The sequence below is a fragment of the Cephus cinctus genome, unplaced genomic scaffold, assembly GCF_000341935.2.
Source record: "Cephus cinctus unplaced genomic scaffold, Ccin1 Ccin1_scaffold0087, whole genome shotgun sequence".
NCBI classification, from domain to species: Eukaryota; Metazoa; Arthropoda; class Insecta; order Hymenoptera; family Cephidae; genus Cephus; species Cephus cinctus.
This window is the reverse complement of record NW_014332826.1, coordinates 1,547,755-1,570,647: the sequence shown is the minus strand read 5'-3', so window position 1 is coordinate 1,570,647 and position 22,893 is coordinate 1,547,755. Positions and strand designations below refer to the sequence as shown.

Genomic DNA, 22,893 nt, shown 5'->3' with positions numbered 1-22,893 from the left:
CTTTTAAACCAGTTTCCGCTGGAGTCAACGAATAGCTAGGCTCTAAGTTGAACTGTGTCGATTCAGTACATGATTTAATGAGTATTAATCTTTTTAAATCTTACACATGAATTAGTTAACCCTCTCTAAATAGCTATATAGCTTCACCCTAAATTTGTAACGTCGTATTTATGCAGAATCCGGACGGGGCGGAAATTTAGCATTACAGTACTTTACAATTATATTTTAGAAGAGATGCATTCTCTTTTACCTACCTTTACGATAATATTGATTTCTACCTTATCGATATGACGTCACGACATGTCTAGTATATACATACATTTATTGCAATGTTAGTGGGTTAGTTGGATACATGAGAGATGGCGCGACGGTAAAGCAGGTTTTGTAGGACGGGAGAAGACCAAGGGTGTCATGGTGATGTACGAAGTGGTATGAAGAGTATACCAGAGTGAAATGTTCAGAATAATACAAAGGAAAAATTGTTTTAGTTTTAGTACGAGTCCACCTAATGGAATTCCACTGATGAGAGAGTGATAGGAAGATCGAAGAGAAAGAATTTTGATCTGACATTACAAATGCGTTCATGGCAGTCAATTTGACAGATTGCAGATACGTTACAAATTTAAAGACAGGAAGTAATTTTTTAATCGTTCATGGACCATCAATTCGACGCGCGCGCAATAGCCTTTCAGTCTCCATAATGATTAATTCAAAGAGAAAATTCATTAAAAGGAAAATCGATCATGAAAATATTCACGTGTCCACCCAACATAAAATTTTTCGTGTCAAGTTTTTGTAACAGATTTGAATTAATTTTCATAAAGATAATAATGTTCTAAAACGTGTTGTTTACTACACCAGGGAAAAATGCATCTGTTAAATTCGAGTTATTCCGATTTTCGTAAGTGCAAATTGATGAAGTTTTTAAATTGCAATTAATCTAGCGCATGTAATCGTTATCATCTTATTTAAAAGAATATGCTTATAATCTAACCCTGTAATTTAGTTGCTAAAAATATGTTATAAAAAGGAAATATTAATGAAGCAACGACGATGTGCAGGAATGAAGCACTGTTTGAAAATGGCCTAGGATGAGCTTTCTTCGAAGGTCTCACGGTAGATGAACGAGAAATGGTCCAAGAAAGGAAAGATAATGGGGGATATGAATAGGAGCACAAGTATTGATTAAGGACTGTGTGATGCCGGGATAGAGGAGCTACGTGAAGTCACCCTACGAATGCACGTAGTCAAATGGTGGGGCGCGTACGACTAATATTAGGGTGGGGATCGAATGCACATTGCGCTGCGTTGCGAATGGTGCGTATACGTGTACACGGCATGTTACGGCTGGTACACAACCAACTGACGTACACGTGGTGTCTGGTCGTGCAAAGACCAGTAGAGACCGGGTACTGGAGAGCGGAGAGTCGAGAGTGGAGACTGGTAGAGACCGACTACCATTGCTACCGTTAAGCCCGGCAGCACGCAACTCCCCTCCACTGAAGGTTCCTCTTTACTCAAAGAGTAGCTTTTTCTTTAGCTAATCCTTACTCGTTTTCGCCGAGCTCTTAGCAGTACTCCCATAGAGAATCCGAATTGACCCGAACGAGGATCGTGTGTTCGGAATTGACTGTGTCTCGTCCACACGTCCTTCATCCGCCCATTGGAAACTATTGGTGAGAGGAGGCGGCAGACTACGAATAGCAACATCTTTTAGCCAAAGGTAGTGAACACGCGAACAGTAGCGAGAGACCGCAGCAGCACTCGAATAATCGGTACGTAACATCAGAATTTCTTTTTAGCAGTGCGAGGCAGACATTTCATACACTCGTTTCGGCAATTTCAGTCTGCACGTTGTTCTTCGTATGTTTTGCTGTCGTGTGAAAACGATAATATCATTCGAGCTAAAACTTCGTAACAAAATGCTCTAATAACAATTATGCATTTATATTCTACACTTGAAATTATCACGAAATTTTATTTACTCCGGAAGACTGTTTTCCGATCATTGATTTTTTTTTTACTTTACTTGATGGCGAAGAGTTTGTTGCCTTCTTATGTAACAATGTAATGTAGAACAATATAAAAGCAATTATGTAATCTATTTTCATAAATTTCAATTTCTTATCTCGGCCAATGTAACTGTCATTTCAAAAGTTAGATTATATTAGAGTAAGACAATTTTCATTGAATAAATAGTAACATGTTGGACTCGACGAGTTAACTTGAAGATGGGCTTAAAAGTAGCGAGGCGACAAAAATTGCAATTATAATTTGGGAGGGGGTGGGGAAAGATGCGTTTTACTGTAGACCGGCAAAAACCGTTCGTACCATGCAATAAATTTAGTCTGTTATTGATTTCACAAACTCATAAAATGGTATATCACGTAAAAGAGGTCATGGAAAAAGAAAATATAGTGAAAAATTGGCGATTGTAATCAGACCTAGTTAAATCAATCGCAATTACATAATAAATCTAGATAAAAGTTTGTTAACCGTTGATTTGAAAAGTTTCTGTATAGTAATATAAAGTTAACTTTTTTGTCTATGCAAATATATTCTCATCTTCCAGTTCTTGACATTTATACAGGTTATAAACTATGATAATCTCGAAATTTGATCGTGGCTTTATAGTAATATTTACACATTCCCCCATCATCAATATTAACAATTCAGTATGACTATGAACAGAAAAGGTAAATACTAGAGTTGTCTAGGGTTTTGAGAATTTTGATTGATTTGAAATTTTTTCAAAATATTTAGTAGATAGTGTGAAAATTTTTAACCGTTTGAAAATGTTTGATATCTTTTATTTTTATTTCAGATTTTTCTTTGGAATTCCATTAGAAACAGTATACCTTTGATTTTTGCCAATTTTTAATTTTCACGCATCGAAAAATTGGCGGTATCCTTATGGGCCCATTATGAATTCTGCAAGTAGTTAAATTGTGTAGCAGAAAATATTTAAAACAGAACTTGCAATCTATATTAGGATGACATAAAAAAACATAATTAGATAATGTTAAAAACGAAAATTGATACTATAGTTTAATCAGAAGCTTGTAACGAAAAGTTAATTGTACTTAAAATTTGAGATACTGTACATTAGCAACATAATTACAACGAAAAGAGCATTTTTATGAATATTAATACTCTGGAAAGCAGGTCACGACAATTATACATCAAGTAAATTGGTTTTTTGTTTGTTCATTTTATTGCAACTAAACCGGATCTAAAGCATAATTAGTCGTATAATCGAATAGGTTCCCCTAATTTTTTACTCGATTGAAAATCGCTCGGAAAGTTTGTTGTCCTCCCTAATCGTGTTGAAAGCGTTTATATAGCGTGCCGTAATTATAATGAACAGGTTGATTTTTTTTTTGAATATTCTATCACCTGTCAATTTTGGGTCATTATTGTACTTGTACTTTTAGGGTCAAAATTGAATGCTCTTTTGATTTCCGGAAGAAAAATTGCATCATCCCATTGAAAAAAAAAGTTGAGTTTTGAATTGCCTTGATACCAGCAGTCAGGAAGGAACTCGATAACGGAATCTTCCGTCACTCTTGAAACCGTACAACTTCTGCCTGAAACATTTTTTTTTATCCGACTTCGCTTCCGAAAAAAAATTCACTTGGTCACTATAGATGCTCCACCCTATATAATCGCCTAGATCTGCCATAAGATCGGTAGACCTAAAAAAGTAAAATAATACAGAGCGCCGGCATCCCTTGATTTATTTCAAAGAACTCTCACTACGTGATCTAGTTTCACAAGGTTTTGTATCTTTTCCATATAGATTAACACCCGGTTTGATCTGCTTTAAAATCTGTTTGACTTTAGCTTTGCATTGTCAATTTTACTAAAGCTTGTAAACATTTTAAAAATAAAAGCGAAACTTTTGAGATATTTTAAGAATAAACATATTCCACTTCCGATAGAAAACTACGGGTACTAAATCCTAACCGCATGACGATACCTAATTAACGAGTATATTGGATCTTTATTATGGTTCGGATTCTCATTACCGAATCTGCAATCTAAATTGGCACAATAACACCGTAAAGTTTGATAAGCGAAAAAATTGAAACTAAGGTTCTCCTGTTTTTTTTTGTTGACAGGCATTCATAATTCGCAGGAGCGCGTTGAACAGCAGACGAGTGGAAGCCAAATAATAGACCGGGAGACGTATTTATAGGGACCTAGGAACTCTAAGACTTCTCATAGCAACAAAATTTGGAGAAAGATCTAATAGGGGGTGCTTGCACTTTCATCAACAGCATGTCCCAAAAAAATCGGTTTCCTTCCAGTCAACATACGCGCTATCGTAGCAGTTGGGGACCATCTTCAGTTTCTGTCTTTAATTGTGCCGACGTACCAAGGCCTACGTCCGAGGAAGAGGAATTCGCCGAGTTCTGCCATGAACGTTTCAATTCGGCTCAAGCCCGACAACTCATGCCTCTTCAAGAAGACTTGGCTGAATGGATTAATAAGACGTTAAGTAAGTAATGAAGTATTTACTAACAGTAAGATCTAAGAATTTTTAAAGATGCATTGACAAATGACATATGAAATCATTTTCAACGAAATGTTAACAAATTATATGCCATTTGCATATTTTCATTACGAACCTTAAACTGTACGAACTTGAACCTTAAACCTTAAACTTAACCTTTGGTAGAGTCATTCGTTAAATAGTTAAACTATAGACTAGTCGATTAATAAATATTGAGATTTGAGAACCACTGTAATCCTCTGTTCTTAAAAGTATTGATCATTTCAATCTAAAGCTGATTATCCGTAGTTCCTATGTGCACACACGTTTAGAAAATTCGCATAATAATCCAAGAGAACCTTAACCTTAACGTGCTCGCGAGGAGGGCGTCGGAGAGAGAATTATTTTGAATATGGGTCTACCACGAGCAACGGTAGAGGGCGATACCCGAAAAGCGGCAAAACTTCCCTTACCGACTGTTAACTTCTCGGTCGGGTCTCGAGTTCTAGCAAGGCTATCGGAAAAATTGCTATTCAAAAATTGTGATTTTCGAGCCGAAATCTCTATTCCCGTAGAGAAAGGCAGCTTTCAAGGTGGAAAATAGAGTAGCGCAGTGCGAGCGTGCAGTGAAGTGTGTAAAACACTACGTCATGCAGTGGATGCCCTCGTGGAGCCAGGAAGCACTACTTCTAGCACTGCTGGAGGATTCAGGGAGATACGGCCGCCAGCCCCTTTTGTTTTAAACTGGATTGTGGAATAGCCGCGTTTTCGGTAAGTACCGTATAGACGGTTTTACTTGGGCAAAATCCTGCCTTCGTCGATAACCGAGTACAAGGAAAGCGACATCACGGATGCCTTTGAAGGTTATCGATATCAGAGCGCGTACTACATGAGAGGAAGAGGAGTCTGTCTCTCCAACGAGACAGTTAGTATTATAGAGAATTGGGTTAGAAAGAGGGAATTAGGGGCAGATTGCGGACGGTTGACCGAGTCGCAATACTGTACGCGACGGGATTTGTATTGTAAAATTCTTCGTTTAATGTGGCGTAATAAACGAGGCGGTACATACATACACGCGCTGTGTTGTTATTTTATGAGTTCATTCTGCGAGACCACATCGCCCTTTCCCTCTCTGTCTCCTTGCCTCCACGTTTCCCCTACACCATAATCAGTTGGATGTGATTGAACAGTCGTAAGATTTGGAAAATCAACCGTGCTGAGGGGCTCTGGTGGTACGAGGAAAACCGTACCTGATGCTCAACATAGTTTTTTTTTCTGGTATTTCAGAATGTTTTTTCATGTACATTTTTAGATCATGCTGGTAGAGATGTTCATATACGAAAATGTGATCTGTTGGATTAATTCTTGTTCAGCAATTTTGTTTGCGAATACCTCCTACGTGCTAACGAGAATCAGTCCTAGTCAATCCTAGCTTACTAGCAGATATGTCTTAGAGGTTAGCTTCTTGAACTCGAGAGCGGACAGTTAGCTAGTGAAAGAACGTATATTTTCACTCTAATAAATCCGTACCAGATTTACGCGTTACACACCGAATCAGCAACGTGATTATTTAGCGAACGGTAAACATTAGTTTTACATTTTAACCAAGTTCAAGAATCAGTATTATTCGACAACCCTCCTCCGGGCACAACAGTTAGAATACATTCGAACTGACCTTATGTTTGTTGTAACTGTAATATATAGTAAAAAGACACTTGGTTCGATGGCAAAACGTGCAGTTAGTTAACATTTCTGTTTTAGGTGTGGATCACATAACCAGTGAAAACTTTTTCGACGCTTTGGATAATGGGGTAGTATTATGCCGATTGGCGAAGGTTATTCAAGAAAAAGCAAGATCGGTTATTGATTCTGGAAGAAATAAAGGAGTAAGTTAACGTTGAGAAAACTGTCAGTTTCAAACATTTAAGACTGTTCAAGGGGATACGGCCTATATATACGTGATATTAATGTCTAATGCATATGGATACCAAAGATGAATTCTTTGTCAAAAATAAAACTTCATGGCTTTAAGCGTATTTAATTTCTTACATCTACATTTAGGTTGCGATCACTGGCTCGTTATCTGTGAGCTGAACCGATTTTTCATCCTGATTTACATTTTTTTAATAGTGTTGATGCCCGTAGAGCTTGCTTGTCTGTACATACAGTTTCTTTGAATCTACTTCAATCAAATCTCTACTGGTACGATGATTAGTAATAAATGAATTGAGCATTTTTCTGTGGGCGAGCAAGAGAAGCGTGCGAGTTGGATATGGTACGTTGTATTGTACCAAAATAGGTTAAAAATCAATTGCTGGCGTCATTTCGATTTCAGCCGGTTCGCCATTTAGCGTTTCGATCGACTTAAATTTTCCCACGTCCCCTTGGGTAGCCTTGAAATCTAATTAATCGAATAAACGTGAAATACATTGTAATACTAAGATTGATATTATAATTCTACCTGTCTTATTAAATTCAAACATCAACATTCAATTCTCTCAATCTTTTTTTCTGCTTGTTTTTAGCCAGTACCCGTGATAAGAGGACGATGTTGGGAAAATGCTGCTCGTCGTAGTTTCTTCTCACGCGATAACATGGAGAATTTTATACAGTTTTGCCGTCGCCTTGGAGTTCATGAAAATCTTCTGTTCGAGAGCGATGATCTTGGTAAACATTTTAGATAGTAACTCGTATCAGTAATCTTCAATCCGGGAGTAGGCCCGTGGGGTGTCTGAGACACTTTAAGTCAATGCTTTTCAAATGAGAAATAAAATCGCGCGATAATTTCCCGAGTCCTCCAGCAGTCTCGGATAAGTATTGCTTGACGTAAAGAAGATAGCAAGAGTGACATTTCTTGTTATAATCCGCATTTTTTCTTAAGTCCTTGATTTAGATTTGTCATTTGAAGTTTTATACTGTTTTATGTGTTGTATAAATCTAAACCAGCTAGCCCGATATCATTCGCTATAATTTATTTCCTATTTTAGACGTCAGGGAGCGCTCGAGAGGCAGCAATCCCTATAAATTACGGGCTCCGACCAGGATTCGAACCCGGGTCCTCCAGACTATCAGTCCTGGACGCTAACCACCGCGCCAAGGAAACCACTGGCCGGCCTGATAGTCGTAATCCCAATAGTTATCACTATTGTTGGGAATAACCCCCTCAAGACTATAACGCGACATTACAAAGTATACTGATATGTTTTTGGATATTAGACAATTTTTCGGACCCTTTCTTTTATATGCATTTTAGATATTGCAGGTGGTTTTGTTCAATGTAATGAAGACCACCCCCCCCTCCCCCCACTCCAAAAATAACCTCGACAACCTAACAATCCCCATCATCTTATAGCAAATTTTCTGTATATACATATACATTCATATAGTATATTATAACGTTCGCCTCCCTACCGAACAGATATAGGTAATGTTCGAAAGTCAGCAGATAAGCCCTATGCTATATTTTGTATATTCTAGTACTTTCGAGAAAGATGGGCAACGCCACTCGTGGCGTAAAAAGGTAATAGACGTGCAAAGACGAAGACGACGACGACGGAACTGAAATAATAAAATAGCAACCTCGGCGCCTCCATACGTCTTGATCTTGTTAATTAATCTCACTGATTTTTTATTAAGAATACCCAATTCTCACAATAAATATATCAATGTTCTTTTCTCATATGTTTATGAGATATTTCATTCGAAACATCAGATACAAGATTTGTTTCGCGTACAGAGTCTTGGTCGTTGAGCCAAGGCCTATGTGGCACGGACGTTGCGTGAACAGTATCCTAATTGATTTGTAATGCTTTTCAAACTCGAATACGTTTGTCGTACTTTCACCCTTATGTAAGTATATGAGAATTTTCTTTTTCAGTTTTACATGGACAACCACGAAATGTAATTATCTGCTTGCTGGAGGTAGCGAGACTAGCAGCGAGATATTCTCTGGAACCTCCTGGACTTATAAAGTTGGAAAAAGAAATTGCTGCAGAACAGAAGCAGGATCTTCAGTGTTTATCCGATAGCGGCATCTCACACGGCAGTCTTGTGTCTTGGCAGTTTGAATCGCCGTCCCCAACTCCTTCATCCAGACCACAAGCGGCCAAAATTAAACATAGCAGGTAAAGTTGACTCACAATGACAAAAACCTTTTTTAAAAAGAATATCAAGTGCAGAAACTAAAGTTTATAAAGGGTTTAGTAAACTATGTATTCATCTTGAAATTATAACAAGGGGTTATTGCTCGTGCGGAGCCAGGATTTCATAAACAATAAAAAATTGTTTCATATTCCGAAGTCATCTCAATCTGATAAATTGACTAGGTGTCGCAAACACGAACACCAAAAGGTAAATTCATACACATTGAACATCACAGTTCATTGAAGGCAACAAGTGCTTTCCATGTATCTTTTTGAATTTGAATAACGTTAGGAGTTCACTTTAGTTAATGTTGAAAAAAAAGTAATATGAATTAAACGTTTATCTATTACGTTCCTGACAGTTCGACTTCGGAAGTGGCTACACCTACGTCCCGATGGCTCAGTCCGCCAACGGGTACAAGTCAGGACTCAGAACTACGAAGATCAGCAAGTGATAATGGACCCACCGGAAGTGATGGCGTTCCGAGTGATACAACGGAGGATGACTGGTCGAGGGGTAGTGCAGATGATCCTGACGAAGTATCTTCGCCGTCCAGTTCGCCATCGCCATCACCAGCCGTACCACCTGAACACATTGGTCCAGTCACGGAACTTGATCGTAAGGTATACACCAAACATCCCTTTAAAATAACCCAATCTTTTGTTCTGGGTGTTTACATATGGAGTTTACAAGGTGCGAAGAGCGACCGAAGCTGTCCAAAAACTCTGTCGATGTCCTTCAGCTAAGTGTTCAAAATTCATAGTGCGCAAGGTTGGAGAAGGCCGTTACCATATTGCCGGGCGCAATGTTTTCATTCGTGTATGTATATCTCATAACTTGTTAACACACTAAACAACTAAGTTTTACTTCATGTTACGTTCTTATTACTTGTGTTCAATCAAGAAGTACTAATGACATTTTTGCAGCTTCTCAAGGGACGACACATGATGGTAAGAGTGGGTGGCGGTTGGGACACCTTGGAACACTTTCTGACAAGGCATGACCCATGTCAGGTGAGGATCCTCAATCGCGAAAGCACACCACGCCCTCTCGCTAATAAGCACAGCAATTTTCTTCACATCCGTGCAAAGTACCACAGTCCGCCACCAGAAACGCATTCCGGCCGTTAGCCTAAGTACAATGCGTACGTCCAATTCTCTCGTTCTTTCTCTCTAAATAGTTCGCTCAAATCCAATTGATTGGACTGTTTACTTTGTTAGATTTTCTATTCACAATACTCCCTTTCCGTTCACTCTGCCCTATCAACAATCCTTCTGGAAGCAAATGTCAGGACTTACATTTTTAAATTTCCAATATATTTCTATAAAGATTAAAAACCCAATTCGCCCACATAACTCATTCCTGATAAACGCGTAAATTTTATACATACTTAGTTACTATTGTCGATGAACACTCATTCGTGACCAGTAACAAAAATAGTATTAAGTTCGAGATCCTATGACTAAAAAATATCGAGACAAACAGGTTTGCCTTGAGGCACGACCGCTTAAGCCATGCACTCGCATCTAGGTTACCCTAGTGATATGCGCAGTAGCGACTATTTGTATTTTGCGCCGAAATCATAACGGTATCAAGGTTGAGCACATTCTGGATTTTAGTCACGTACTGCATTTGAACCACAAGTACTGGAAATTTGTAAATATGCTGTTTTATGTATATCTGGAATTTAATATTCCTTATGAAAATTTAGCTGAATCGGCTTACCGTTTGTTTGAAATTTTATTGCCAAAATTTATAGACACTCTATACATATAGAAACATGAGACATTATCTTTAATGGCGAATGCATAAGACAGTCTCACATAGTCTATAAGGTCGTGTCAAAAAATATTCTTTTTATTAATCTGCTTGGAAGACGTGACTCTAATTTATAAGGAATCCTTTCATATATTTCATGTAGATTGTCCATTTAATCGACACATGCCTGTACTCACGTATAACTCATACCTACAACTTGATCACATAGTAATAGGTTTACGATCATAATAACCAAATTATTTTCTATACGAATAGAATAGAACATGTAAAAAAATTTCAAATTACGTGGAATGTGGATACAAAAATATTAATAATTTCAGGCTATTTCTCACGCACGTTTAACCACTTGACTCGCTGTTGACCGAGAATAGGGAATGTTCCCCAGTTTGGACCTAGGATATATAGTATTTGGTGCCCTATTGCGCATGCTACAGTCTAGTGGTTAATGCATTGACTTAATGTCATGGACTTTATAAGCCATAAAACATTATCTTCGTATCTCTAGCGTCTGCATGTGACATCCCTTGTTCGATATCATGTGGGTTTCACTGAAATGCATCAGTGTTTATAAAAAAGTGCGATTAAAGACTCAGGATAACTAATCTGTAAAAAAATCTATCAATCCTTCATGAAAGCTGCAATACATTCGATGCTCATAATTATATTTATAATTTAACTCTAAATTCTCAATGACTCCTTCATTAATCTATTACCTTGGGGTTTCATGATAAGTAACGTTCTTACAGTAGTGACGATTGAAAGGAAGCGTAAAAAGATACACCAATATTCGTGCGAAACATTCACGTTACAAACGTCACAAACGTTAATATATTCGAAAACAATTGTGACATAACGAACACAGCTGTGTTCAATCTTGTAAGAATGACACGACTCCCCCAAAGTCCAACACAATGTAATGCCAGATCGATATTCATCTCGAAAATCTATGTATCAGTTCATACGAATGTTTATCGTAGGTAATTGCGATACGTTTCATAAAATTTGCGATGACACTACTATATTTTTTACCCGGTTGTTTAATTAGGAAGAAAATTAGATTGGTGCCTTTTGATGTATCGAACTCCAATACTTCCAAAACATTGATTCTGTCACTAGCCATTGAAAAGCAATATTTGACTGATAGTATATCCAAAAGATAGGGTAAGAAGTTTATAAGAAACAACAAATTTTTGTAATTTAGTCAATATATCAACTTATAACGGTAATTCATCCAATGCACCTTCATATTCTTACGATTATCACAAATCTAATACAAATGTACGTATTACGGGATGGGCACATTATAAATTTTAACTGAGGCTTGTGTAATCATTTTTGACTATTTTGATTTTTATCATCAGGATTAAGATTGCTTGGCTCACGTTAAGCATCTTCAATTTTTGGAAGGTGTGCAAGATTGAAAGAAGAGCTAAAAAGGATATTTTTATATTATCACAGCAGCTTTGGATAAAGTTTCGGAAAGCCGATAGTATGCTGAATTTACACCATAAATAAATTTTGAGCATTTCTTTGATGACATTTGACATCAATATGCAAGCATATGAAATTTCAAGCATCGTTTTATAATGGTCTTTTTCGTTAGATAAAAACACACTCGCGTGAGCGTTGCCGGTTAGCCAAAGTAACATGTATCCGTAGGATTAAGATAGTATATTTTCGCACTTACATTTAATCGAGGATTAATTCTTCTACGAGCCTTTTCATACGCATTAACGCTACTTGAACAAGAGTTAACATTACTTGCGCAAAACTTACTGTTTTTAAAACAGATTATTGACCGGGGATGCATTTAACGGATAACTAATTCCGTCCCATTGTCGTCAGTAGAACATTACTTTGTTAGTAACATATAGTAATATATGTTATTTGTATCCTTTCCTGTTAATATATAAACTTATTGATAATTATGACGACCATAGAAATTGTATTTGTGATGTTCCATGTTGATAAAAACCTTGGTCTTGCCTTTCTCTCATATAGCATTTTCAAATGGTAGGATTTTCTTGTATCAGGTGCAAAGTGTAGACTCACGCAAGTGTAACTCTGCACCCTATCGCATACGATAACTGTAAAAAACATGTGCCAATAGATAACGTATTAAAAACGTCTTTTATTCTGTGCAAGAAAATTCAGAAAATAGCGAAAATGCTAATAACAAATATTTCTGCATCCGTTTCTCTGTATCGTCATCGTCTGTTGCCGGTATAGAAGATTTAGGGCTAAGAGTTACCACGTGAGGCAACAGAGGTTTCATGTTATTACCTTCTGTTAGTTGACAGACGTAATGACATCGAGTTAAGATCTTTCCATAAATTTATGTAATTGTAATTATTAAGCACTGTGCTTGTTTGCAGCATAAATTTTATTGAATTTCATGTTCCTCTCTTCCTTTCTTTATGACTGTATCCATAATAGGGGACATGTGCCAGTAACTGGCGAACTTCATGTTCTAATATTGACAAACGAAATTATCATGGAGTATGAGGGGTGATAACGTTATGTTCACATAAGCAGTTATTCAGTCATAATTTTTGCTACGAAAGTTCGAAGTAAATTTTGCAAGCTTTAATAATCATATTCAATCTTTACATTTGTTTACAAAATTTAACTAAATGTTAATATTTTTCCTACATGGCAGCCATTTAATTATTTAACGTAGGAAATGAGAAAAACTTATGATTTTTATGAGATCTTCAAGTACATAATGTATATATTTTCTACCACGCTGCAATCGGTTTGTTTTTCCTATAAAAAATCTTTATAGTAATTATAACAAAAAAATTATATCATATTTACTTTACTTTGGTAGAAATTATATGCTATACGCCACTATTTCGAATGTAATTATTCGTCACCAGGTAATCCTTTCGAAATTCTATTTGTCAATAATTAATCAACGTTCTGCTGCGTTAATTTGGAAACTTCCATATTTAGCTTAACAATTTGTATTTGAGATGTTAGGATTTGTGACTTTTCTAAATCATATGATGATCGATAACTTATCAGCTCTCGAGTGCCGTCCCTATTTAGATCAACTATAGCAACTGACCGTGTCTGCAAATGCAAGCTTGGTTGACAGTCACCATCCCGACATAATTGAACTATTTCAATTTGGCTAGCGTTTATTGTGTGAACCTCGGTGCAGTTCATTAAGACAATTTGTACTCTTTCTGTCAATCTTCTTTTGATAAGACTCGAATTTATTCGCTCAGGTTGCTCGTTGTGCGGCCACTGCCAAAACTTTATTACAAATCCCGTCATGTAAGGATACCCCGTCATTGTGAGTATAGCTGGTTCCATAGCGAACGAGTTAGGGTTTACGTGACTCCAAATTAAATGAGATTCGTTTGCTACCTTGTGAAGTGTTAAATTAATATTTGCCTGGTAAAACTCATCTGGATGTGTTTCACGATTTTGAATACTTAAACGATGAAACGGCGTGAGTTCCCAATTATACATATTGGCGTCATGATTTGAAACGGTGAAACCACGTAACGATGTTTGTGATTTCGAAGTCAATTTTTTCCCTACTTGTGATGAATTTACAGTATCCAATAATTCTTTCAGAGGAACGGATTTCGTCGATCCTGAAAAAAATGAAAACATTCGATCGATATTATTCGTATTATAGTTATTTCGTAGGAATAACTAATTATAAGTTACTAATTTAAATAATGACATATAATTGTAGAATTACTAAAAACTGCTTTGCCGTAGCAATCGATTATTACAAATTTATTGTTATATTCTTGGAAACGCATTTTTGCTTTGTCTTACGATTTTTGCTTATATTTCACTCACACAATAATGCAAGGTCCCCAGTGTCATTAAGGAAATGTTGCAAGGCAAGCAAGCTTTAGGATACGTGTGTAGTATATCATTTTTAAAGCTATTCAATGTTTTCAGGCGTGTTGTACTAACTGCCCTTAGTCAGTCTATTTAATATCTATAGCAGAATCACTTTTCAGTGGAGCAATAGTCCTGAATGTTCACGTATACATGAACGTTTTTACCACGGCTACCAATAATTGAAGCAATATTACAATAAGGATTTCAATTTTTTAATCGTGAACAAATCTATCTTGGTTGCCGGTATCTAAAATCTGGACAATAGTCATTTTTGTACAATTTACGAAAAACTACTCAGCAAGCACAAAATATATATAATCATATAAACTGAGTGTTAACGTAAGAAAATAATTCCACTACTGATGGAAAGGTTAAATTAAAAACAAGTCTAAGTATTTATAGGCATTATCAACGCTGATAAAAATATAACTGCTTACTAAACACTATAAGTAACGTAATTGATTTATTTTTTTCATAAAATATTAAATAAAAACTATACTTACGTTTCCCATTAGTTTCATCACACGAATACGATACTGTGACATTAGAATTGAAACTAATAATTTGAATCGAAGAACAATCCCGGGTTAGGGGACGACCTACCACTTGACCATTTCTTCCAGACAGAAGAACTAAGCCTAAAATTGATTCTGCCATAATCTCAACACTTAGCAGATCGTCGATTCCGTCTGAATCGATATCCGGCAATAGAACGGGTAATTTTGAATATGTATGAATCGCCGAACTCCAATGAATCATTCCAGTAGTTGGTTCTATGCTGACTAAGAGGCCCTTTTCTCCAGCAACAATGCAATCTGGTTTTCCAGAGCCATCAGTATCCAAGGCAAAGCAATCAATTTCAAGTGGCAATCTTTTTAATGTGACCCACCATAATGGTGTACCACTGACCCCTTGCACTGATAATACACCACCACCTTCTGATGGAATCTGCTGCTGTTTTAAGGAGCCAGAACTATTCACTCCATAGTGTTGTCCACGTAGTAGAAATATCAAACTATCTGGTGAACCAGGTATCACAGAAATTGGCCCATGCAACTCTAAACAGGGAATTATATTATTATAAACACGAAGTACTTTAAAGTATATAAGTCCAACTTTATCCAACATTATTTCTTATAAAAAATTGTTGTATTAGATTGCTAACTTCCTTAAAATGTATTCGTAAATTAAAAATAAGAAAAATTATTATTTGATTTTTATAGAAATGGATCTATACAATTATACTTCATCTTTTTTAAAATTTTATAGTTTAACAATCCTTTAGTTCTTATACTTGTAATGAACGTAATAGCAAAAAAATTAATTTAGAAGCACTTTACAAAATATTAAGAATAATGATATGGCTATTAAAACATATGTATACATTATTACATACCAACACCCTGTAATGTTTTGTCCCATGTCAATGGTGATTGTTGCTCCGAAATCACTAAACATGTAACTTCATTGTCACATGGTAAAGCATATAGAAATATTAGCACCGTTGCTACGCATAATAGTATAGAAATTGCGAGACACAACCGTCGAAGCAAAGACATTTCACGACGTTTCCACAAGTCCAAGTGAGAATCCCCATCAATTACCATAATAGGAATATCATTGTTGCAATACCCAAGCATTTTACGACAATTTTTCCCACGATTAGCAACATTTCTTGTCTCATCCAATGGATAAAAACAGCCCTTATCATATACTGTATTGGTTTCCTAAATATTTTATAAATTCTTTATACATATATATATATAATAATAATATATATATTACAAGAGAAAATCATTAGAATTATTTTTATAAACATTGGATAAGAAATACCCATTCAACGAACATTAAATCACATTAATTCTTTTATATTTTCAAATCAGTTCCATGAGATTATGAAGTGCACAAATGTATAGAAAACTTACCGTATTTCTATCCGCCCCTTTAGAAATATTATCCAGTGTTCTAGCAACGTTGTCATCTTCATCTTCATCTTCAGTATCAGTGTTACTAACACTTTGTCGCAGGGCGGTGTAACCCTTTCCGCTCATATGTTCGGTCGACATTGTTCTGATAATAATCAATAATTTCGTAAAGATTCTCGAAATCGTATAAGACAACTTTATGATACGATTATCAATAAAGAATTATAGTTGTACGAGAACAGAATAAACTGAATATTGTGTATATTAATATAACAGGAACAAAATATTTGTGTGTATTAATATAACAGGAACAAAACCGGAACAGTGAAATAGGTTAGTAACCACGGAAATAGGGGATGTCAAGCACTCAAAAAACAACCCCATCTAGAGGAATTGCCCTGGAGACTACATAAGAAGCACGAACTCAAATGGAAAATTGACAGAACCTGCTACTAATATCAGAGATGGCCTGGCCCGCAGAGGTTCTCCGCAACTTACCGCTGGTTTCTAGAGCAACCGTTAGAACGAGGCCGCTCATCAGATATTGCCTAAATATTTTTTTTGTAATCTTAAATTCGAGTGCACAGTGTAAGCTCGATAGGATTTACTAAGACAAAAGCGAGCACCTCATACCTGCCTGCGTTAAGGAGTGCAGCGATGCGGTGCTAGCTTCAAGCATTATTTAACAATAGTTCCAAGCGGAACTATGGTCCGAACATTGAATACTAGAGAGAACCATCCCGGAACTGTTTAAAACACAATCTGAAAAGAACACTGAAAGCCAGCTCCTTATGCATACCTGCACTGAAGCGTATGGTTCGACTAGTATCTTTAATAGGTATTTTACAGATGTTACGTAGCAGAACTATTGTTAAAACCTATTAGGAACTATATAACTCCTCAAGAACCATTAAAAAAGCTTATTCATGAAATATTGTTCAAAAATTGAGGTGCTACACGGGTGTCAGCTCCAGAACCGCACGTTTTTAAAATCTCTTAAAAATGATTCAACAATAGGTTTTTTCAATAGTTCTGGAGAAGTTCTATAGTTCCTGATAGGTTTTAACAATAGTTCTGCTACGTAACATCGTTAAAATGCCTATTAAGGATACTAGTCGCACCATACGCCTCAGGGCAGGTATGCATAAAGAGCTGGCTTTCAATGTTGTTTTCAGATTGTATTTCAAACAGTTCCGGGGTAGTTCTCTCTAGTACTCAATGTCGGGACCATAGTTCCGCTTGGAACTATTGTTAAATAATGCTGGAAGCTAGCACCGCATCGCTGCACTCCTTAACTCGGGCAGGCATGAGGTGCTGGTTTTTGTCTTAGTAAATCTTATAGAGCTTACACTGTACACTCGAATTTAAGATTCCAAAAAAAAATATTCTGGCAATATCTGATGAGCGGAATCGTTTTAAGGGTTGCTCTAGGAACCAGCAGTAAGTTACGGAGAACCTCTGCCGGCCAGGTTACACATTCCTGATCACGTTCAGCTCGGCTACGACGGGATATGCATTATCGACGAAAGCAATGATCACAAAATCCTACTCCCGGACTCGCCGCTACGTTTTAGCGCCATGTTGCCAAAACCGTAGCGCTGTGTACCTCCCTACTTATCTCTGCCTAAAACAGTAGCGTTGTGCATCTCCTTACTCATTTCTGGTAGTGCGTTCGATATTTACAGTATACTAGTTCTACAGATTTGCTTAATGACGAATGTCTATAAGTGTTTTCAAGCTTTTACACTCTTGACTTAAATAATTAGTGTCAAGTTGACAAACACAAGTTGTTAACATTTCATATGACGTATTGCGGTAACACTGCAAGGGACGCACAGCTGTTATATGACGACTTACACTCAACGATATGACTAACATTCGGACATACATTAATCTGTGAAGTTTATACAGTTTTATCCAAGGAGAATGTGTGTGCGATATATTTCCTTGTAAAATGATTGTCCGTTCATATAACTTGGGTAGGTTATATTGCATAAGAATAATGGAATTCACAAGCAGCTAGTGAGTGTAATGAAGAGTGAAAATATGGATCAAGAAAAAGAAAGTGAAACAAACATTTTAAAAATTTCAAAAAACATGGGAATTCCTGATCCTGAACAACGCCTAAAAGCACTTTCGGATTATGGTACTGCCATCGATATAGATGTTAATATTCCACCACGAAGGTACTGTTCAAATCTGTATACTGGTATCGTTAAGTTTAATTTGATGTTAATACATATTTCCTATAATTTCAGGTACTACCGATCTGGTGTAGAAATGCTGAGAATGGCAAATGTTTATATGAAGGAAGGAAGCTTTGAGAATGCTTTTACCTTATATATGAAATTTCTCACGTAAGATATTTTGACTTTGAAGAGGTTTTGTATTGTGTTTATGTTTCGTGTGCTAATGATTTTACAGAATATTTTTGGAGAAAATTAGAACGCATCCACATTTTAATACAGTACCCTTAAAAGACAGAGCTATGATTCAGCAGGCATTAAGAGATGTCATGCCAAAGGCAGAATCTTTAAAAAAACATTTATTGGAACAATACAAGGCAGAGGCAACTATATACTTAGAGCATTGTAAAGCAAAACAGAAACTTGCAGAAGAAAGAGAAAAGCTTGAAGAAGAATGCAGGTAAGATCGTTATGATTTACTTTTTTATTTTTAAAATGTTTTTCTTTATATCTTCTTTGGACCATTATATGAATTATTCAATGAGTTTAATTAGCAATAAAAATATATTTCCAAGGTTAAAGGAGGAGGAGAATAGAAAAAATAAACTTGCAGCTTGGGCAATAGGTAAGGATGGAAAGGGTACACTGAGCATCCCTGTAGTACCAAATACAACGGATGACAAATTGAAACCACAGATCGCGATACCCGCGCCACAAATACCTTCCCAAAAAGATAATACAGCTAAAACTTCCAGGGACAAGTAAGCATAGTTTTGAATAATTAATCTGGTCTTTTGTAGAACAAACTGCATAACTTTGAATTTTTCATTCTAAGTAAACGTATTTCTTCTGCAGGGATACTCCAGTTGTGGACCGTTCAACTAAACCATCCTTGTTTCATGGTGATAAACTGGCATTGCGTGATGTAATTTTACCAAACATGTTAATGCAGGAATTCTTAAAATTGGCGCTCAGTAATACCATTAAAAATAAGGAGACTTGTGGTATATTAGCTGGAAGATTGGAGCGAAACCAATTGTTAGTAACTCATTTGCTCATTCCCCAGCAAACTGGATCTCCAGACTCTTGTGCTACACACAATGAGGAAGATATTTTTGATTATCAGGATCAACATAGTCTAATAACATTGGGATGGGTGCATGTGTGTTGATATGAACAAAATTATAATCTAAGATATGTATTTTAGAGCAAATAACAATTGTACTTTTTTTAGACTCATCCCACACAGACAGCATTTCTATCCAGCGTAGATCTTCATACACATTGCTCCTATCAGCTTATGATGGCAGAAGCAATAGCAATTGTTTGTGCTCCTAAATACAGAGAGTATGTCCTATTTCTTTACACTACCTGACAATTTATTCAATTTATCTCAACTTATATAGGAATCAAGTTTTTATATAAACACTTTTTTTTTACAGAACTGGCTTTTTTACATTAACACCAGAATATGGATTAAACTTTATTGCTAACTGTAGAGAAACAGGATTTCATCCGCATCCTACAGAGCCAGCCTTATATACGGTAGGATTTTTTCATTGTATTAACATACATTAAAACACAAGTCAGAGTTGCTGCTAGAGATCCTTTTAATCGAAGACACATTTATTTCGTATTCTAGAATGCCAAACATTGTAAAGTGGATGGGTCCGCATTGATTGAAGTGGTTGACTTAAGAAAATAATGATTTTTTTTATATACAGTATCCATTCTGATAAGTAATGCGACTTTCACTGATAATTATTTAATTCACGCTGATGTTATTTGTTAACGATTGATGTTAACGATTTATTGAAAAAGTAACATTATAGCCAATTGCGTATATAACAGGTAATAATTATACAAACAAATATATCACCTTTGAAGCTTCAAAAGATATTTTTTGCAAAACTTCTAAATACTTATAGTACATTAATTTGCCGAAAAAATTGTTCGACGAAGGTACAAAGACATATCTAAATATTTATCTTTCTTGAAAATATATTTAATGTGAGTAAACTTTCAGTGTTCATACCATTGACAATCTAGTCTTACAGAATGAAAAGTTAACTGTTAATGAAGCTATTGTCTTTTCAAATTCTCGTTTTATGTTGCTGATTATAGATTTTCATATACATATACAGGGTGTCCCACGCAACTGGAACAGGCTGTACCTCCTAAACGGTTGGGAATAGAAGATGATGTTATGAGTGAAAGTTAAATGGCATCAGACGGTGCATAATATGCAAATAATTTTATGCACTTTTGTTAATCGGTGCATTAGAAAAATGCAACTGCACTTTTTTTTTTAATGGAAACCTATATTTTTGACTACACCAGTCGATGCAGTTTCTTATGGTCGACATAAAAGTACTAACATACTTATGCTCTAAACTTTTGCGTTAGGAAGTTATGCAGATTGATTGTTTTATAAGAATAATCCTGTATATCGTAATAAGCGTAAAGCCATGAACACAATTATTTACTCCAAGGCACGGTAAATTTATAACTACACTAAAGGTTATCGCTCAGCAATGCTTATAAAAAAATTAGCCTAGGCGATGTAAAAATTTAGGAGAATATTATAATTTTACTATGCCTTTAAGTACATTAGAATTCATACATGAACCTTTTAGACTGCTCACATTGCGGGATATATTAGCTGTACTTTGATTGCAAAACTTCTAAATACTTATAGTACATTAATTTGCCGAAAAAATTGTTCGACGAAGGTACAAAGACATATCTAAATATTTATCTTTCTTGAAAATATATTTAATGTGAGTAAACTTTCAGTGTTCATACCATTGACAATCTAGTCTTACAGAATGAAAAGTTAACTGTTAATGAAGCTATTGTCTTTTCAAATTCTCGTTTTATGTTGCTGATTATAGATTTTCATATACATATACAGGGTGTCCCACGCAACTGGAACAGGCTGTACCTCCTAAACGGTTGGGAATAGAAGATGATGTTATGAGTGAAAGTTAAATGGCATCAGACGGTGCATAATATACAACTAATTTTATGCACTTTTGTGTATCGGTGCACTAGAAAAATGCAACTGCCCTTTTTTTTTAAATGGAAACCTATATTTTTGACTACACTATTCGATGCAGTTTCTTATGCTCTATATAAAAGTACTAACATACTTATGCTCTAAACTTTTGCGTTAGGAAGTTATGGAAGCTAAAAGTTCTCTGAATTGTTTTGGTCTCTCGGCATGTCTTCCTAAGTGCTTACGTTATAACAAGTGTTCGAACGGTTCTCCATTGCAATTTAAGCATTTTTCCATCCGCTTTTTGACGTTGCGCAACACATTCCTGATATCGTTTTCCGTAATTTTGGATATTTCTTGCCGAATGTAATGGAACATAACGTAGGTACTCCGGAACACATGCCGAGAGACGAAAACAATTCAGAGAACTTTTAGCTTCGATAACTCCCTAACGCATAAGTTTAGAGCACAAGTATGTTAGTACTTTTATGTAGAGCATAAGAAACTGCATCGACTGGTGTAGTCAAAAATATAGGTTTCCATTAAAAAAAAAAGTGCAGTTGCATTTTTCTAATGCACCGATTAACAAAAGTGCATAAAATTATTTGCATATTATGCACCGTCTGATGCCATTTAACTTTCACTCATAACATCATCTTCTATTCCCAACCGTTTAGGAGGTACAGCCTGTTCCAGTTGCGTGGGACACCCTGTATATGTATATGAAAATCTATAATCAGCAACATAAAACGAGAATTTGAAAAGACAATAGCTTCATTAACAGTTAACTTTTCATTCTGTAAGACTAGATTGTCAATGGTATGAACACTGAAAGTTTACTCACATTAAATATATTTTCAAGAAAGATAAATATTTAGATATGTCTTTGTACCTTCGTCGAACAATTTTTTCGGCAAATTAATGTACTATAAGTATTTAGAAGTTTTGCAATCAAAGTACAGCTAATATATCCCGCAATGTGAGCAGTCTAAAAGGTTCATGTATGAATTCTAATGTACTTAAAGGCATAGTAAAATTATAATATTCTCCTAAATTTTTACATCGCCTAGGCTAATTTTTTTATAAGCATTGCTGAGCGATAACCTTTAGTGTAGTTATAAATTTACCGTGCCTTGGAGTAAATAATTGTGTTCATGGCTTTACGCTTATTACGATATACAGGATTATTCTTATAAAACAATCAATCTGATTTTGTAAAATCTTAAAATTATTGACTGATTCTGGAAATTCAATGACATCCTCCAAGTATCGTTAAATGCAATGGATGTTACCAATTTCTCACTGCTATCTTGATGTGCTCCATAACGTAAATTGATCACTTTATAAGAATCACCCTATATATGCATTGTACCAATTAGCAAGCCGCGAACAATATGTATGTGATAATCATGATGAATGTTAACTATTATTTAATAAGATACTTTGGTTTTTAGTTTAGATAACCTACAGTCAATACTGCCTCTAAATATTTCACAT

General features: G+C 35.8%; 3 protein-coding genes across 12 annotated transcripts; 2 read left to right on the top strand and 1 right to left on the bottom strand.

Moving 5' to 3' along the window:
* Positions 1 to 13: 13 nt before the first annotated feature.
* On the top strand, positions 14 to 12,566 carry LOC107272800 (growth arrest-specific protein 2). Of its 7 annotated transcripts, none has more exons than XM_025090443.1 (10): positions 29 to 419; positions 489 to 901; positions 1,031 to 1,775; positions 4,122 to 4,501; positions 6,257 to 6,381; positions 7,021 to 7,162; positions 8,373 to 8,619; positions 9,000 to 9,261; positions 9,332 to 9,457; positions 9,565 to 12,566. In XM_025090443.1, the coding sequence occupies exons 4-10, from the start codon at positions 4,282 to 4,284 to the stop codon at positions 9,766 to 9,768; spliced, it is 1,326 nt and encodes a 441-aa protein (XP_024946211.1). In that variant the 5' UTR covers positions 29 to 419; positions 489 to 901; positions 1,031 to 1,775; positions 4,122 to 4,281; the 3' UTR covers positions 9,769 to 12,566. The 7 variants fall into 7 exon arrangements, with proteins under 7 accessions (XP_024946216.1, XP_024946213.1, XP_024946219.1 ...); XM_025090440.1 differs by having other exon boundaries at positions 29 to 429; XM_025090448.1 differs by having other exon boundaries at positions 14 to 901; positions 1,031 to 1,723; positions 4,139 to 4,501.
* A 415-nt stretch (positions 12,567 to 12,981) lies between these two features.
* Positions 12,982 to 16,906, bottom strand: LOC107272793. 4 transcript variants are annotated; one of them, XM_025090411.1, is made up of 5 exons: positions 16,839 to 16,906; positions 16,213 to 16,357; positions 15,684 to 16,014; positions 14,791 to 15,345; positions 12,982 to 14,025 (listed from the first exon to the last, which is right to left on the bottom strand). In XM_025090411.1, exons 1-5 carry the CDS (start codon positions 16,889 to 16,891, stop codon positions 13,328 to 13,330), a joined length of 1,782 nt encoding a protein of 593 aa, XP_024946179.1. In that variant the 5' UTR covers positions 16,892 to 16,906; the 3' UTR covers positions 12,982 to 13,327. The 4 variants fall into 4 exon arrangements, with proteins under 4 accessions (XP_024946179.1, XP_024946185.1, XP_015605790.1 ...); XM_025090417.1 differs by having other exon boundaries at positions 16,846 to 16,864; XM_015750304.2 differs by lacking the exon at positions 16,839 to 16,906 and adding an exon at positions 16,711 to 16,821.
* A 904-nt stretch (positions 16,907 to 17,810) lies between these two features.
* LOC107273225 (STAM-binding protein-like A) lies at positions 17,811 to 20,293 on the top strand. Its single transcript, XM_015751185.2, has 8 exons — positions 17,811 to 18,398; positions 18,471 to 18,569; positions 18,637 to 18,858; positions 18,974 to 19,159; positions 19,254 to 19,560; positions 19,633 to 19,745; positions 19,841 to 19,943; positions 20,041 to 20,293. Exons 1-8 carry the CDS (start codon positions 18,244 to 18,246, stop codon positions 20,101 to 20,103), a joined length of 1,248 nt encoding a protein of 415 aa, XP_015606671.1. The 5' UTR covers positions 17,811 to 18,243; the 3' UTR covers positions 20,104 to 20,293.
* The last annotated feature ends 2,600 nt before the right edge of the window (positions 20,294 to 22,893 follow it).

Excerpts from the sequence above, each read along its gene's own strand:
- LOC107272800 (XM_025090451.1), top strand. The coding sequence starts at position 4,282 with ATGTCCCAAAAAAATCGGTTTCCTTCCAGTCAACATACGCGCTATCGT. Across the intron at positions 4,502-6,256 it reads ATGGATTAATAAGACGTTAA|GTGTGGATCACATAACCAGT; the intron begins GTAAGTAATGAA and ends TTTCTGTTTTAG. Across the intron at positions 7,163-8,372 it reads GTTCGAGAGCGATGATCTTG|TTTTACATGGACAACCACGA; the intron begins GTAAACATTTTA and ends TTTCTTTTTCAG.
- LOC107273225 (XM_015751185.2), top strand. The coding sequence starts at position 18,244 with ATGAAGAGTGAAAATATGGATCAAGAAAAAGAAAGTGAAACAAACATT. Across the intron at positions 18,570-18,636 it reads TTATATATGAAATTTCTCAC|AATATTTTTGGAGAAAATTA; the intron begins GTAAGATATTTT and ends ATGATTTTACAG. Across the intron at positions 19,944-20,040 it reads CAGAGCCAGCCTTATATACG|AATGCCAAACATTGTAAAGT; the intron begins GTAGGATTTTTT and ends TTCGTATTCTAG.
- LOC107272793 (XM_025090406.1), bottom strand. The coding sequence starts at position 16,750 with ATGAGCGGCCTCGTTCTAACGGTTGCTCTAGAAACCAGCGGTAAGTTG. Across the intron at positions 16,015-16,212 it reads AAGGGGCGGATAGAAATACG|GAAACCAATACAGTATATGA; the intron begins GTAAGTTTTCTA and ends TAAAATATTTAG. Across the intron at positions 14,026-14,790 it reads TGATGAAACTAATGGGAAAC|GATCGACGAAATCCGTTCCT; the intron begins GTAAGTATAGTT and ends CATTTTTTTCAG.